Source organism: Mobula hypostoma, chromosome 11 (genome assembly GCF_963921235.1).
Source record: "Mobula hypostoma chromosome 11, sMobHyp1.1, whole genome shotgun sequence".
Classification (NCBI taxonomy): domain Eukaryota; kingdom Metazoa; phylum Chordata; class Chondrichthyes; order Myliobatiformes; family Myliobatidae; genus Mobula; species Mobula hypostoma.
The window spans coordinates 104,068,601-104,083,350 of record NC_086107.1 but is presented as its reverse complement, the minus strand read 5'-3'; the positions used below and the strand labels follow the sequence as shown (position 1 = coordinate 104,083,350).

General features: G+C 45.5%; 1 protein-coding gene across 1 annotated transcript in view; it reads right to left on the bottom strand.

Annotated features, from left to right (window-relative positions):
* Positions 1–14,750, bottom strand: part of LOC134354049 (uncharacterized) — a 57,512-nt gene that overhangs the window by 32,540 nt on the left and 10,222 nt on the right. The window contains exons 2-3 of the mRNA XM_063062759.1: positions 8,059–8,172; positions 5,453–5,487 (exon numbers count right to left, since the gene is read on the bottom strand). Of these exons, the coding sequence (XP_062918829.1) occupies positions 5,453–5,487; positions 8,059–8,149 (126 nt within the window). The 5' untranslated portion in view covers positions 8,150–8,172. The remainder of the gene's footprint in view (positions 1–5,452; positions 5,488–8,058; positions 8,173–14,750) is intronic.

The following is a 14,750-nucleotide window of genomic DNA, read 5'->3' as shown; positions in this document are numbered from 1 at the left end:
CTCTAAGTCGAAAAGAAAGATCAAGATAAATAGTGTGTGAAAAACATCAGAAATCCAAAGTGAATTTGGTTGACCAATTTCTTTGAGCCTGCTGTGGTGCTGGTTGTCTGTTGTGTCCAACGAGAATAGGAGAGAACGTTCCACTAGGGCATTTCCACTCTCTCAACCTCAGAAGTCCAGGTCTAGTGGTCCGAACGAACGTCACCAGCTGGGGTATTCCTTGGTTGCAGTGGATGACCATGAGCTCTTTTGGGCAGCTAACAGGAAAGTAAAAGAATGGTATTGTAGATAAAATAGATCAAGGTCAGAATGAAGAGCTGAGGACAAACAGCAGAATATTCATAGAATCTCCATGGTCTCTCCAGGTGCTCCAGTTTCCCCCCTTGTCCTAAATATGTGCAGATTGGTTACTGCAGATGGTCCCTAATGTGTATGTGGGTGGTAATGCTGAGGTGTGCGGTGTCGCCCGTTTACGGCCGCCGGGAGAGAGGCATCAGAGCCAGTGCATTCCACTGGCACAGCATCCGGGCTGGATTTAGTGCTGCCCCCACTCCCCACCCCAAGTGTTCATATGGACTATATACATACATGTTTTCCGTGATTGTATTATTTATATCCTACATGTGCTTGCTGTCTTGTATGTGCAACGACTAGGCCTCCAGTCGCGGTGTCGCCTGTCTATAGCCGCTGGGAGAGAGGTTTCGGAGCTGGCATGCTCCACCAGGGGGCAGTGTGGCGCAGTGTCCAGGCTGGAGTCGGTGCTGCCCCCTAGTGTTCGCTCGGCAAAAGACAAGCTCTGTTGCGGTCATCAGCAGATTTGAGCGGCATTGTGTGGGACTCTTTTATTGAGAGGCTGTATCTTCTTATCTTATATGTGCTGTGTGTTCTTTGTGCTGTGTGTGCCTGTTGGTATTATGTTGTGCATCTTGACCCTGTAGTAACACTGTCTTGTTTGGCTTGAAGATTTTCATTGTACCTCAAAGTATGCAAGACAAGTTTTTCGGCACATATGACAATAATAAACAAAGCTATAAATCATATTGCACAAAAAAGGCCCTTTGGCCCACTGGGTCCGTGCTGACCCATTTACATTAATCCTACTTTAACTCACTCCGCACTCCCATCAACTTCCCCCACATTTCACTACCCATCTACACAACGAGAGACCATTTCGAGTAGTCAGTTTTCACATTCTTGGGACGTAGGCGGAAACTGGGGTACCCGGGGAGGCCTGTGCAGTCACAGGGAGAAAGTGCAGACTCTACACAGAGAGCATCAGAAGTCCCAATGGAACTCGGGTCATTGTAGCTGTGAAGTGGCAGCTCTATTTGCCAATGTGGTGCTGAGGAAGGTTTGCCAGCTGGCATTGACAGACAGCTGAGTACAAGTGAAAGGTTGCTGTTCACAGTGGATGAAGGTGACCGGACAGTTCGGTCATAGGACAAATCATCCATCATCATTCTGAATATAGGGCAGGCTTGAGGGGCTGAATGGCCTACTCCTGCTCCTATTTTCTTGAGTTCTAATGTTCTGATGGTGTTCAATAGCAGAGAATCAATGCTGGCCCCAAAGCTGTTCACAACTTACACCAACAATTTAGATTCTGGAATTAAAATCACTGGGCTGGCTGGTGGTGCAGTGGCATCAGCAATGGACTTCAAGGCAGAAGGTCCTGAGTTCAAACCCAGTCGGGTCCCAACCTGGGCAGCAGGTGTATCTGTGCGGAAAAATGGTCAGGCAATCTACTCCCGTATCGTGCCATGAAAACCCTATGGACCCTATCCTCCATGAGGTCACGAAGAGTCGGACTCGAATTAACGACTGAACAACAACAAATTAAAATTGTTATATCTAAACTTGCCAAATCATCAGGGTTACAGTACTTAAGAGAACTATAATAACTCAAAGAAAGAACTTTAACATTGAATACAAGAGATTCTGCAGCTCGAAATCTGAGGCAGCACACAAAATGGTGGAGGAACTCTGCAGGTCAGGCAGCATCTATGGAAGGGACATCGACTGTCCATTCCTCTCCATAAATGATGCTGATGATCTGAGTAAATACGTAATGCACAAATTATTGGAAAATGAAAGACAACACGGATAGGTACAAGATGGTGCATTTCAGAAGACCAAGTGAATGCTACAAACTTGGAGCACAAATATACTGATGACTTAACGTTGAACCACAAGTTGGCAAGTTACTATATATATATATCAAAAAAGTACCAGAGTTTATTTTCAGTAAGATTTATATTGCACTAATTACACTTAAGCTTGCATCCAACCTTGACTGGAACTGGCGCCTTGGTAGTGTGGCAGTTAGTTCAATGTTATTGCAACTCTGGGCAGAGTTCAGAGTTCATAGTCGCTGCCGCTGGGTCCCGATGCTCTCGTAAATGTTACTGAAGTTTTGAGATTTATGGATTGGACTGTAGTTCATATCGGCCTCTTTTAGCTCCATGTTTTTTTTTGTGTTCTCACCCATTCTTTCTTGCTGCCGATTGGCGGGCTGGGAGTTTGGGTGATCTGTTAGTTTTTTGTGCAAAAGAGGGGTTGGGGGTGTTTGGGGTTTGTGAGTTTGTGTTTTTTTAAATCTCTTCCTTTTCGTGTGGGGGTGATTGATGTCTTTCTTTCAAATATTTATATGGTTTTCTTTACTCTATGACTATCTGGAGAAGACGAACCTCAGAGTTGTATTCTGCATACATACTTCGATATGAAAATGAACCTTTGACCTCTGAGGTCCAACACACCAAGCTGTAAGAGCATATGGAGTTTGTATCTGGGAGGCTGCGGTTTCCTCCCACAGTCCAAAGGCGTACCGGTTGGTAGGTTATATTGGTCATTGCAAATTGTCCTGCGATTAGGCTAGGGTTAAATAGGTGGGTTGCTGGGCAGTGTGGCTCGAAGGGCTGGGGGGGTCTGTTCCACACTGTATTGCTAAACAAACAACTATATAGAGTTTCCAGGGGTGAGGGGAATGGTGGCAGAGAACGGAGAAGATTTACAAGGATGATAACCAAGACATAGGTGTGTACATATTAGGAGAAGATGAGCAGTCTTTTTTTTCTTGAGAAAGGCGGGCTGAGGTTTTACACCTACTTGAGGTTTTACAATTATGGACAGTTTTACTCAAGGAGAGATTGAAAAAAAATGTTCTATTTATGGGAACAACATAACCAGATGTCAGTGCTATAAAACAGTCACCAAGAAATTCAATGTGGAATTTAGAAGAAATAGTCGGGGGCCTGTGGAACTTGGTGTGGTTGAACAGATTAGGGATGAAGAGATCACACTGAAATTTAGCTAAAAATGAAGGACGAGGCTTGAATGAAACACAAATGTCAGTATGGGCCGATTAGGCTGAATACACTGTTTTGGAATCATTTTGTTGCAGTCATTTATGGGTTAATCCTGTGCCACTCCGGCATGGAAGGAGCTCACAAATTGCACAAGTAGAGTTCTCAATAAAGTTCAGCTGAAAAGCCTGCTGCAGGCGTTCTCATGGTCTCTGCACTCTCCCTCAATATCAAACATAGCACATTTCTCCAATGTAATCCTATGAAACGCATACAGATTGGAATAAATTTAATGTTCAAATTAACTGTTATTCACAGCAAACTAGCATTCAGCTTACCAGCAACTGTACATCATTGATCTAGTAAGGGCACAGGCTACTTTCTGCCTATGTGAGAATTGGAGTTTTTGACAGCCACAGGCAGAGAGACATTCCGTCTGCTTACAGATGAGATAGACTTTTCACACAATGGGTTATGGAGATTTAGGAGGAAAATGAAGCTATGTTCATACTGAACAGAGCAGGACAGGCTCGAGTGGGTGTTTGCTCAGGCATAGAGTCATAGAAAGATACCCCATGGGAACAGATCCTTTGAGTCTTTATTGGCCACCAACCACCGATTTACACTAATCCATGAATCTCATTTTTATCTCCCCACCACCCCTCCACCCAGGGGAGGGGGCGGGGGGAGGGAACGTCGACTCAGACCATGAGAGGCCAGAGGCCTGCGTCGGGCATTTTCATGCCTTACAAGGCGCAGATTGGAAGTCTGTGTGGGGCACCACTCCTCGCACAGACTAGAGCAATGTGTGGTTAAGTGCCTTGCTCAAGGGCACAATCACGCTGCCACAGCTGAGGCTCGAACTAGCGACCTTCAGATCACTAGACGAACGCCTCAACCACTTGGCCACGTGCCCAACACCCAGATTCCCATCAATTCCCCAGAGATTCTGCTGCTGACTTACAGGTCAATATGGAACGGACAAGTAACTTACCAGCCTTTGGGATGTGGGGAAATTTCTTTAAAAAAGAGTGCCCAAAGGAAGCTCACTCGGTCACAAGGAGAGCGTGCAAACTGCACAGGGGCAGCAGCAAGGTCAGGATTGAACCTGGGGGGCGGGTGTCGTGAGGCAGCAGCTCTGCCGGCTATGCCCCTGGTCCTTTACCTTCCCGTGGTAGTGGAATGTGCAGAGTATGTGAAACTGTACCCTACCAAAAATCCATTTCATGGGGAGACGTGAAAAGTGTTGGCTGGGCTGATGACACTGGCTTGCACTGGCTAATTGGAATTGGCTATCATGGTGTGTTGCTGGTGGTGCCCAGTGCCCAGTAACTGGTTTATTGCTGCCACATGTATCGAGATAAAGCGAAAAGCTTTTGTTTGCATACCGAACAGACAGATCAATCCAAATACAAATACATTGAGATGGCACAAAACAGAATGCAGAACATGGTGTTACGCTTGTAGAGAAAATGCATTACAGGGAGACAAACACGAGGAAATCTGCAGATACTAGAATTTCAAGCAACACACATAAAAGTTGCTGGTGAACGTAGCAGGCCAGGCAACATCTCTAGGAAGAGGTACAGTCGACGTTTCGGGCCGAGACCCTTCGTCAGGACTAACTGAAAGAAGGCAAAGAAGGTAGACAAATAACACTTTAAGACATAAGAGCAGAATTAAGACATTTGATCATGACTGATTTATTTTCTCTCTCACCCATTCTCCTGCCTTCTCTGTTTGATGCCCTTTACTAACCTCCACTCTAAATGTACCCAATGACTTGGTCTCCACGGCCATCTATGGCAATGATTTCCACAGATTCACCACCCTCCGGCTAAAGAAATTCCTCCTCTTCTCTGTTAAGGAACATCCTTCTATTCTGAGGCTGTGCCCTCTTGAGTCTAGACTCCCCCATTGTTGGAAACATCCTCACCACGTCCAAATAAGGTGCAAGGTAGATTGAAAGATCAAGAGTTCATTGCCATAGTATGAAAGACCCACTAAAAGTGGAGTCTGATTGCAGCGCACACCACCCCATGTAATTTGACAAGAGTAATGGGGCCTTTGGGGTAGGTTCCAAATCCCCAAAGCCCATATTTTCGGGAGGCCTCACCAACAAAGGAGAAAAGTGTATGAGATTAACTTACAGCACTTGGCACTGTGTTTTCTTGGATCAATGAACCTTAAAAGCAAAATAAAAATCAGTGATTAGAACATAATTATCGCCATTATATCCAAAATTCCACAGGATTAGTATACCTAACATCCCGATCAATGACACTAATTACCCTAATTATTGATTTGCAATCCAGATATCCTTAAAAAAAAGACACTCTGGTTGGAGCCCTGTTTTTGACGGACAGAAGAAATGCCAGAAGAGTATTCACAGAGTATCCTTAAAAATTGTGCGGCTTCCCACCGATTCTTGGCAATCCCTGGATCATAACCACAATGGAAGAGTTGTAGTGTAGTGGTTAGCACAATGGTTTACAGTACAGGTGACCAGGGTTCAATTCCCGCTGTTGCCTGTAAGGAGTTTGCATGTGACTGCGCGAGTTTCCTCCAGGCGCTCTGGTTTCCTCCCACAATCCAATATATCGGTCATTGTAAATTGTCCCGTGATGAGGCTAAGGTTGAATGGGGGGGGGGCGCACAAAGGGCCTGCATTGTATCTCTGTAAATAAAAATAAACACAGAAGCCCAGTATAGAGCACCACCTCCCAAATTCCTCTCCCAACTGTCCTGTCAAGCACATCCATCCCCACAGGCACAGTCTGTGGGTCCCATGTTGGCCTCATCACGTTGGTCCTACGCTGACCTGGAGAGGACATGGTGGGACGTGGTCATCCTTGACCCTGAAAGACCTTCTAAGAACAGACTAACCAGTGAATTATGTCCTATTAAGGAGTCACAGTCAGAAGACATTACGTTCAAAACAGGGCTCAACAAGGAGCACCGAGCAGTTCTTGCTGGGTTGATTCAGGGAGGAGTATTGCCACGGACAATAGCGGCTGTGTCTCTGATCCCAGTGACATAGAGTGTGGTGGGGGATGGATGGGGTTGGGAAAAGCTCTCATCCAGGGAAAAAGCAATGGAATAAGCTTCAACTTTCTCAATCCCAATAACAGGGTAGGGGTGGCAGACCGCAGTGCAAAGACAGACCACCATATCCAAGGCTGCCAAGTGGGGAAGTATGAGGAGGGCACAGAAAGGAAAGTGGATGGGTCAGGTGAACAGGCAAGAGAATAGTAGGTAGAAAATTGCGGAGACATTACTTTAGTCAGAGGGTGGTAAATCTATGGAATTTGTTGCCACGAGCGGCTGTGGAGGCCAAGTCATTGGGTATATTTAAGACAGAGATAGATAGGTTCTTGATTAGCCGGGGCATCAAAGGGTATGGGGTGAAAGCAGGTGAGTGGGGATCACTGGAAGAATTGGATCAGCCCAAGATTGAATGGCGGAGCAGACTTGATGGGCTGAATGGCCTACTTCTGCTCCAATATCTTGTGTCTTATGGTCTTAAAATGAAAGGTCCTGTTGGGAAGAATAGAGAAACAATGTTCTTAAAGGTTGATGCCAGGCAGGGGAGGAGGCGAAGGAATGGAGTTTTCTAGGATTAGAGAGGTGAAGATGAGTTTCAGATCCCAGAAAGGAAGGGATAGAACTGGTTGCTCCAATCCCAGTTGGTTAGTGGAAGGCAGTGTGCACAAAGTTAGCAGTGGCTGTGATTCTGCGAAGGAAAGGGTTATAGAGAGATGGTCTGAGCTTGAGAGAGAGATCACACCGGACAACAAAGATTTTACTTCCTGAATTACGTATGGATTTTGGGCTACTGACCATGAAAAATCGCAATAGAATTTCCCTATCATGTGCTATTTTTTCAGAAGTTGCCTATATTTGTCATTTCAATTCATAAGTTAAGTTGCCATGGTTAAGGAAGGCATTTTTGTTGGTCCACAAATCAAACATCAATTACAGGCAAACAACAGGAATTCTGCAGATGCTGGAAATTCAAGCAACACACATCAAAGTTGCTGGTGAACGCAGCAGGTCAGGCAGCATCTCTAGGAAGAGGTGCAGTCGATGTTTCAGGCCGAGACCCTTCGTCAGGAAGGCAGTTCGAGGAACTTCTACTGGGACCAGAGAAAATTGCATGGAAGGCATTCAAGGATGCTGTTGAAAATTTTCTTGGCAACTACAGAGCACAAACTATGTGCAGCTGGTTGACAACATGCTTCAAGCATACAAAACCATGAAGTGCAACATGTCGCTAAAGATTCATTTTCTGCATTCCCATTTAGACTTCGTCCCTGCAAAGTTTCACGCTGTCAATGACGAGCATGGTGAAAGTTTTCACCAGGACATTGTGATCATGGAGAAACTGTATCAGGGCAACTGGAATCCATCAATGCCGGGTGATTATTGTTGGACACTTAAGCGAGAAGCCTCAGACACTGAGCACAAATGAAAATCATCAACAAAACATCTTCAACTTGGTTGAATTATTGCAAAGCGTCAGCACCATTTTGCAATTAAATGCATTATATTCATTAAAAGTTCATTTCTTGATTCTCCAAATTCCTATGTGGTACATGTAGTCTGAAATTATATTTATGTTCAGCTTCAAGTGTTCTATCACAAACAAAAAAAATTTCTGAGGAAGCAACACTTTCTAAAAGATTAGTTGTCCAGTGTTATTCGCACCCGTAGTGTCGTGTGACAGCTTGTGTTTTCCGCTGCCACTCACCCTCACCTTCATTGGGTTCTTCACGTCCATTGCACTCCCACGCATGGTATTCAACTATGATGATGGGAAACTCAAGGCCACACATGGGACACTCCATCCTCAGGTAGGCGAGACCTCCTGCTGGAATAATGTGGAAGATGTTATAATCTCTTAATCTCAGAAAGAGCAAGTCTCTCATTTAAACTATCTACCACTGTGTCTTTCTAGTTCTTTCGTCGAACACCTCCGCTCTGTCCGCCACAACAGACAGGATCTTCCAGTTGCCACCCACTTCAACAATGCTTCCCACTCCCATTCAGTTATGTCCATACATGGCCTCCTCTACTACCATGATGAGGCTAAGCTCAGGTTGGAGGAGCAACACCTCATATACCATCTAGGTAGTCTCCAGCCCCTTGGTATGAACATTGAATTCTCCAACTTTCGGTAATTCCCTCCCCCTCCCTTCCCCTATCCCAGTTTCACTCTGTCCCCTCCCCCAGCTACCTACCACCTCCCTCTTGGTTCCGCCTCCTTCTACTACCCATTGTGTTTTCCCCTATTCTTTCTTCACCTTTCCTGCCTATCACCTCCCTGTTTCCCCTCCCCACCCCTTTATCTTTCCCCTTACTGGTTTTTCACCTGGAACCTACCAGCCTTCTCCTTCCCACCCTCCCCCCACCTTCTTTATAGGGCCTCTGTCCCTTCCCTCTTCAGTCCTGACGAAGGGTTCCGGCCCGAAACGTTGACTGATCGTTTCCACGGATGCTACCTGACGTGCTGAGTTCCTCCAGCGTGTTGTGAGTGTTGCTTTGACCCCAGCATCTGCAGAGTGTTTTATGTTTTCTTTCTAGTTCTTCCCCGTCCAATAGTTCACTATAATTTGTAAATAAGACCCACTCTCTCCAACCAGTTGATTGTCTTATATGGAGCCTCCCTATCCATGAAGTCCTTAGGTTTCCCTCCACGCTCTGCCCGGTGATTTCACTCTTACCCTGGTCGATATATCATTTAATGCATGATAGCTGGATCTACACAAATCTGCTGTCCTTCCACAGACATACTGTTGAAAGCATCCTGACTAGTTGCATCATGGTTTAGTACAGAAATCTGATTGTGCAGAGACATAAGCACAGGGTAGTAGGTTCTGTCCAATACATCGCAGGCACAATCCCCATCATCAGTATCTACATGAGGTGCTGCCTTAAGAAGGGGGCATCTGTCATCTGAAAGCACTACCTGGGCCATGCCAACTTCTCACAGCTACCATCAGGAAGGAGGCACCGAAGCCTGAAGTCCCATACCGTCAGGTTCAACCATTCAGTTCTTCAACACCCTGCACAAACCTCATCGTTACCTCAGTATAGCAACACTGGACACTTTGCACGATGCTGGACGTGTTTTTTTGTTCTAGTTATGCTCTTTCCAGTAGAAATGTGTCTGATTTATAGCTTATGATTCTCTTGTGAATGCTGCTGGTCTCACGCGATGTGCCTGTGATGCCGCTATGTTGGTTTTCAGTCACACCTGTACACACATGTCCTTGTGCAGGCAATAAACTCCACCTTGACTTTTCTTCCCTGAAGCCTTTGACCTGTGAATCGCTCCCTCCCCCAGCCCCCCACCATCAGCTGCTGAGTCTCATTCTGACACCTTTGTTACTCTGACTTCACACCAAATTTTATTGTCTGACCTGGTGAGCTGGCAGTCTTCCTGCTTGGTTGCCAGCAGAAATGCTCTGATTGTTAGTTGTGCAAAAAGGTGTTTCTGTTTTTTTCTCTCTCTTATACACACACACACACGCACAAAACTGGCAAAACTGGCAAAACAGGCACTTGATGGTCAGCACTGACTCAGTGGGCCGAAGGGCCTGTTTGTACGCAGGGTGATCTGCCACCCTAAAACCAATCATACCGATCAATATATTCAGAATATTTGCAGACTGGCACTTCCCGAAGATCAAGTGACATTACAGATTTGCAGGTTTTATCTTCACGCATGGAATCATAGACACGTCACAGGAAAAAGCCCAACGTGTCACACTGGTGAAAATAAAAGAGCACGTCACACTCCTCCCAATCCTCACTTCCTATCCAAATGCTCCTCGGCAAGACAAGGGTTTCAAACTCAACTACCTTATGCCACCAACCACTTAAATGTGGGTTCTTTATTAACATTTAAGAATAAATTGGACAGATGCATGGATGGGAGGTGTATGGAGGGATTTGGTCCGTGTGCAGGTCAGTGGGACTAAGCAGAAAATGGTTCAGCACAGCCAAGAAGGGCCAAAAGGCCTGTTTCTGTGCTGTAGTTTCTATGGTTTCTACCCTACGTTCTGGAGCTCTTTGCGAACTCTCCTCACATCCCTGCAAGACTTATTATTTTCAGGGTACTCCCCACCATCGAGGATATCTTCAAGAGGTGGTTTCTCAAGAAGGACCCCTCACCACCCAAACCAGGACCTCTCCTCAATACCACCGTCAGGGAAGGAGCCTGAAGATTCACCCTCAACGATTCAGAAACAGATACTTCAGATTTCTGAATGGTCCATGAACACTTCCCGATGAGTCCTTCTTTTTGCACCATTTATTGTTTATGTCATGTATAGTAAGCTTAAGTCTTTGCACCGTACTGCTGCCACTAAACAAATTTCACATCATTTAAGTTAGCGGTAATAAATCTGATTCTGGTTCCGTGCTGAAATAATTAAGTTCCCTCTATACAATTCGAGGCACCAAATCGTTCTAGCTGCCGGGATACATGCTGGGACGCACCATCAGTAACGTAACCTGGGGTCCTCGGGTGTTTCAGATACCCTCGCCCAGGCGACCCAGGCAGGGTTGATCAGGTCCTGGTTTGTGTCCCAGCAGCACTGGTCACATCTCTTGATCCACAGCCATCTGGAGGCTCGCTCAGCAGCCCCCGTGATGCTCTTTTCTTTGCAGCCCCCCGTAATTCCAAGGGGAGAGTAGGTTCCGAAGAGCGAACAGCCAGCCAAACCTCCACACCCTACCTCTATCATACCCTCCACCCATCTCTGGAACTGCTCGATCAGCTCAGCTCTCTTAGAGTATTATAAATAGCGATTAAATTTCCCATTGATCTCTGTGTAACCCCGTAACATCCTCCAATCCTGGGAACATCCTCCGGACCCCCTCTGATGCGACATCCTGCTTCTCAAAAGCAGTTACAACCAGGTATCATAATCCACAATCATTACTATACACAGCTTGCACTGTGAATGGTGGAAAATAGCTCTCTAATTCTGGGCTCACTGTAAAGTGCCAGCGGAATGAACTTGCCAATTGAGGGTGCATAAAAGGTGCACCATTTACTGGATTGTGCCAAGACGCGGGAACTGTATCACCCGCATAGATTACGGGACGTGGTTGAATTAAGTTTGATATTGTGGACGGCTCTCTCCAAGAAAGCAAGAGAATCAGAATGCGCGGCTAAAGGTCAGTACGTCAGTCAGGTGTGAGCTGGACTTGTTTCTAAGCAAAGATCAGCTGGACAGTCCTGATGAGAGATCTCGGCCCAAAACATCGACTGTTTATTCCTTTCCATAGATGCTGCCTAACTTGCTGACTTCCTCCAGCATTTTGTGTGTGTTACTCTGGATTTCAGCCTGAGCACACACCCCTCAGCATCAGAGGCTCCGCAGTGGAGAGAGTGGAAAACATCAAGTTCCTTGGGGTGCAGATCTCGGACAATCTCACCTGGTCCAGGAACACCACTGGGATTGTGAAACGGGCCCAGCAGAGATTGCACTTTCTGAGGAAGCTTAAGCAAGCATCACTCCCCACTAACATCTTAACTACATTCTACAGAGGCGTGGTTGAGAGTGTGCTGACCTTTTGCATCACAACCTGGTACTCCAGCTGCAGTGCTGTCGACAAAAAAGCCTTGCAGAGGGTGGTTAGGGGAGCAGAGAAGGTTATTGGGGTCTCCCTACCTTCTGTCCAAGACCTCTTTCAGAGTCGATGCCTCCAGAAGACACGGTACATCATTAAAGACCCCTCACACCCTCTCCATGAACTGTTTGTTCTTCTGCCATCAGGCAAACGTTACAGGAGCATCAAAACTAAAACCACAAGGCTACTAAACAGCTTCCTCCCACAGGCAGTCAGACTGCTAAATAGCTGCTCTACCTGACTCTGCTTTGGACACTTTTAACTTGCACTGGACACTTATAACTGATTTTAACTGACATGTGGCTGTTGTGTTTTACTATTTATTGTTATGTTTATTATTTAGTGTTGCGTTTGTTATGTTATGATTGCACTGCCCCTGAGAAACGCTGTCTCATTCTGCCCTGCAGAGCTGATGTATGGTTAGAATGACAATAAAGTTTTTTGAATCTTTGAATCTTTGAATTTCCAGCATCTGCAGAATCTCTTGTGCTTATGATCAGCTGGAAAATACAAGTTTTCTTTCAATATAATAAACAGCCAATATAAGGCCCCTAAACAGCACTGACTACCGAATGAGATCAGAAAATATTTGTGAATTTATCTTGTACTCCTAAAATTGCACTTAAAATTAACTTGTCTGCCCTGAATTACAAAGGCTGTGGATGAATGTGGCCATTTACTGTTGTCAGCAAACAAGTGCTGGAGAAACTCAGCAGGTCAGGCAGCATCTATGGTGCGAAATGGACAAATAATGTTTCAGGTCTGGACTCTACTATGTTTCGTATGGCATCGCAGCTCCTGTCCAATCAGCAACTACTTGGTGGGAGCTGTAAACATACTCTCCATATATGGAGGGGATGGTCTTATTAGGCAGTCATTGTCATCCATTGTTGTGTAATCATCTGCCCTCCTTTTTGTGTTGACCCTCTCTATATTTGGACGTTACCTTGACAGCCCAAACACCACTATCGTACGCTTGGGGTCAGTTGGACTTGGGCCTAGAAAGGTTAACACAGATTTGATTTGGATTGTTCAACAGCACCTTTTACTGTAAGTGGAATTTGGGAAGATCGTCAAAAGGGGCAACCCACTAAAATTACACATATTCTCTGCTTTAGTGGTCTAACATTGGCTGCGAATGCCAATGTTATTTCAAGTTTGATAGTATTACTGGCTGTGAGTTGGAGGGCTAACCTTAGATTCCCCTGGAGGTGATGATTTAATGATGCTCAGTTATGAATGGACAAACGTGGTCCATCACCACAACGATGCAGGGGACTCATGAGATCTGACCTTTCTCTCACTTGTCTGACGCTGGGTGCAAGTCAGCCGGTGGGATGATGTCCTTTGTTTGCACGATATGGTTGCTCTTTCTTGTGGGAGCAACGCAGTGGGGGTGGGTTCCTAACTAGTTGCACCTCCACCCCCACCCAATCACTTCCTCACCCATCTCCTGTCGCCCTCAGCAGAGGTACCACTTGATGAGGGTTCTGTATTGAGGAACAGTTCAGTTGCCACTTTACCACAAAGTGGCAAAGGCGAGTTCTTCCAGTACATAGGACATTGCAGCACAGTACAGGCCATTCAGCCCACAATGCTCTGCCAACATTGTAACCTACTCTATGATTGAACTAACCCTTCCCTGCCACATAGCCCTCCATTTTCTGTCATCCATGTGCCCAGCTAAGAGTTTCGTATTTGTGTCAACAGCTTTTACCTACATTCTTGGCCATAACATGGTAAGTAATCTCCAGCTGTTGAGAGACTGGATTTTTGAATGTTGTGCCATTATTTAATGTAGCCGCTGATTCACCATGTCTTCCTTTAAGTAAAGTTAATTAACACGGTGAGAGCTGCTGTCTCACAGCTCAAGAAATCTATGGTTGATTCTGGCCTCTAGTGATGTCTGTGGTGGAGCATAGAACAGAGAACAGTACAGGCCATTCAGCCCACAATGTTGTGCTGACCTTTTCACCTACTCTAAAATCAACTTAACCCTCCCCTCCCAAACAGCCCTTCATTTTTCTATCATCCATGTACCTATCTAAGAGTCTCTTAAATGTCCCTGGTGTATCTGCCTCTACCACCACCCCTGGCAGGGCGTTCCATTCATCCACCACCCTCTATGTGAAAAAAACACTTACCTCTGACATCCCCCCTCCCCATACTTTCCTCTACTCAACTTAAAATTATGTCGCCTGGTCTGAGCCGTTTCCGACCTGGGAGAAAGTCTCTGGCTGTCCACTCTTATCATCTTGTACACCTCCAGCGAGTCACCTCTCGTCCTCATTTGCTGCAGAGAGAAAAGCCCTCGCTCGCTCAACCTACCCTCATAAGACACGCTCTCTAATCCACCTAGTGTCACAGTAAGGGGCGCAAAAGTCAAAACTCGACTGCAGCCAACACTCGTGACAAAAGTTGCACATGAATTATACAAGATGGTGAAGAAAATGGAGGTTGCCAAGCATGCAGAATCGGAATTAATATCAATGAAAAATGTTGTGAAGTTTGTTGTTCTGCAGTGGCAGTACAGTGCAATACATAAAAAATGCTATAAATTACAGTATGAAATTTAGAGTAAGAAAATATACAAGTAGTGCAAAAAAAGAGAACAAAATTAGTGAAGTAGTGTTCAGGAGTTGGTTCACTATCCATTCAGAACTCTGATGCAATTTAAAAAACAGCTTCTTCCCTTCTACCAACCGATTTCTGAATGGATATTGAGCCTATGAACACTACCTCACTAACTTCTTTTTTATTTCTGTTTGCACTACGTAGTTATTATTTAATACATATACTTGCTGT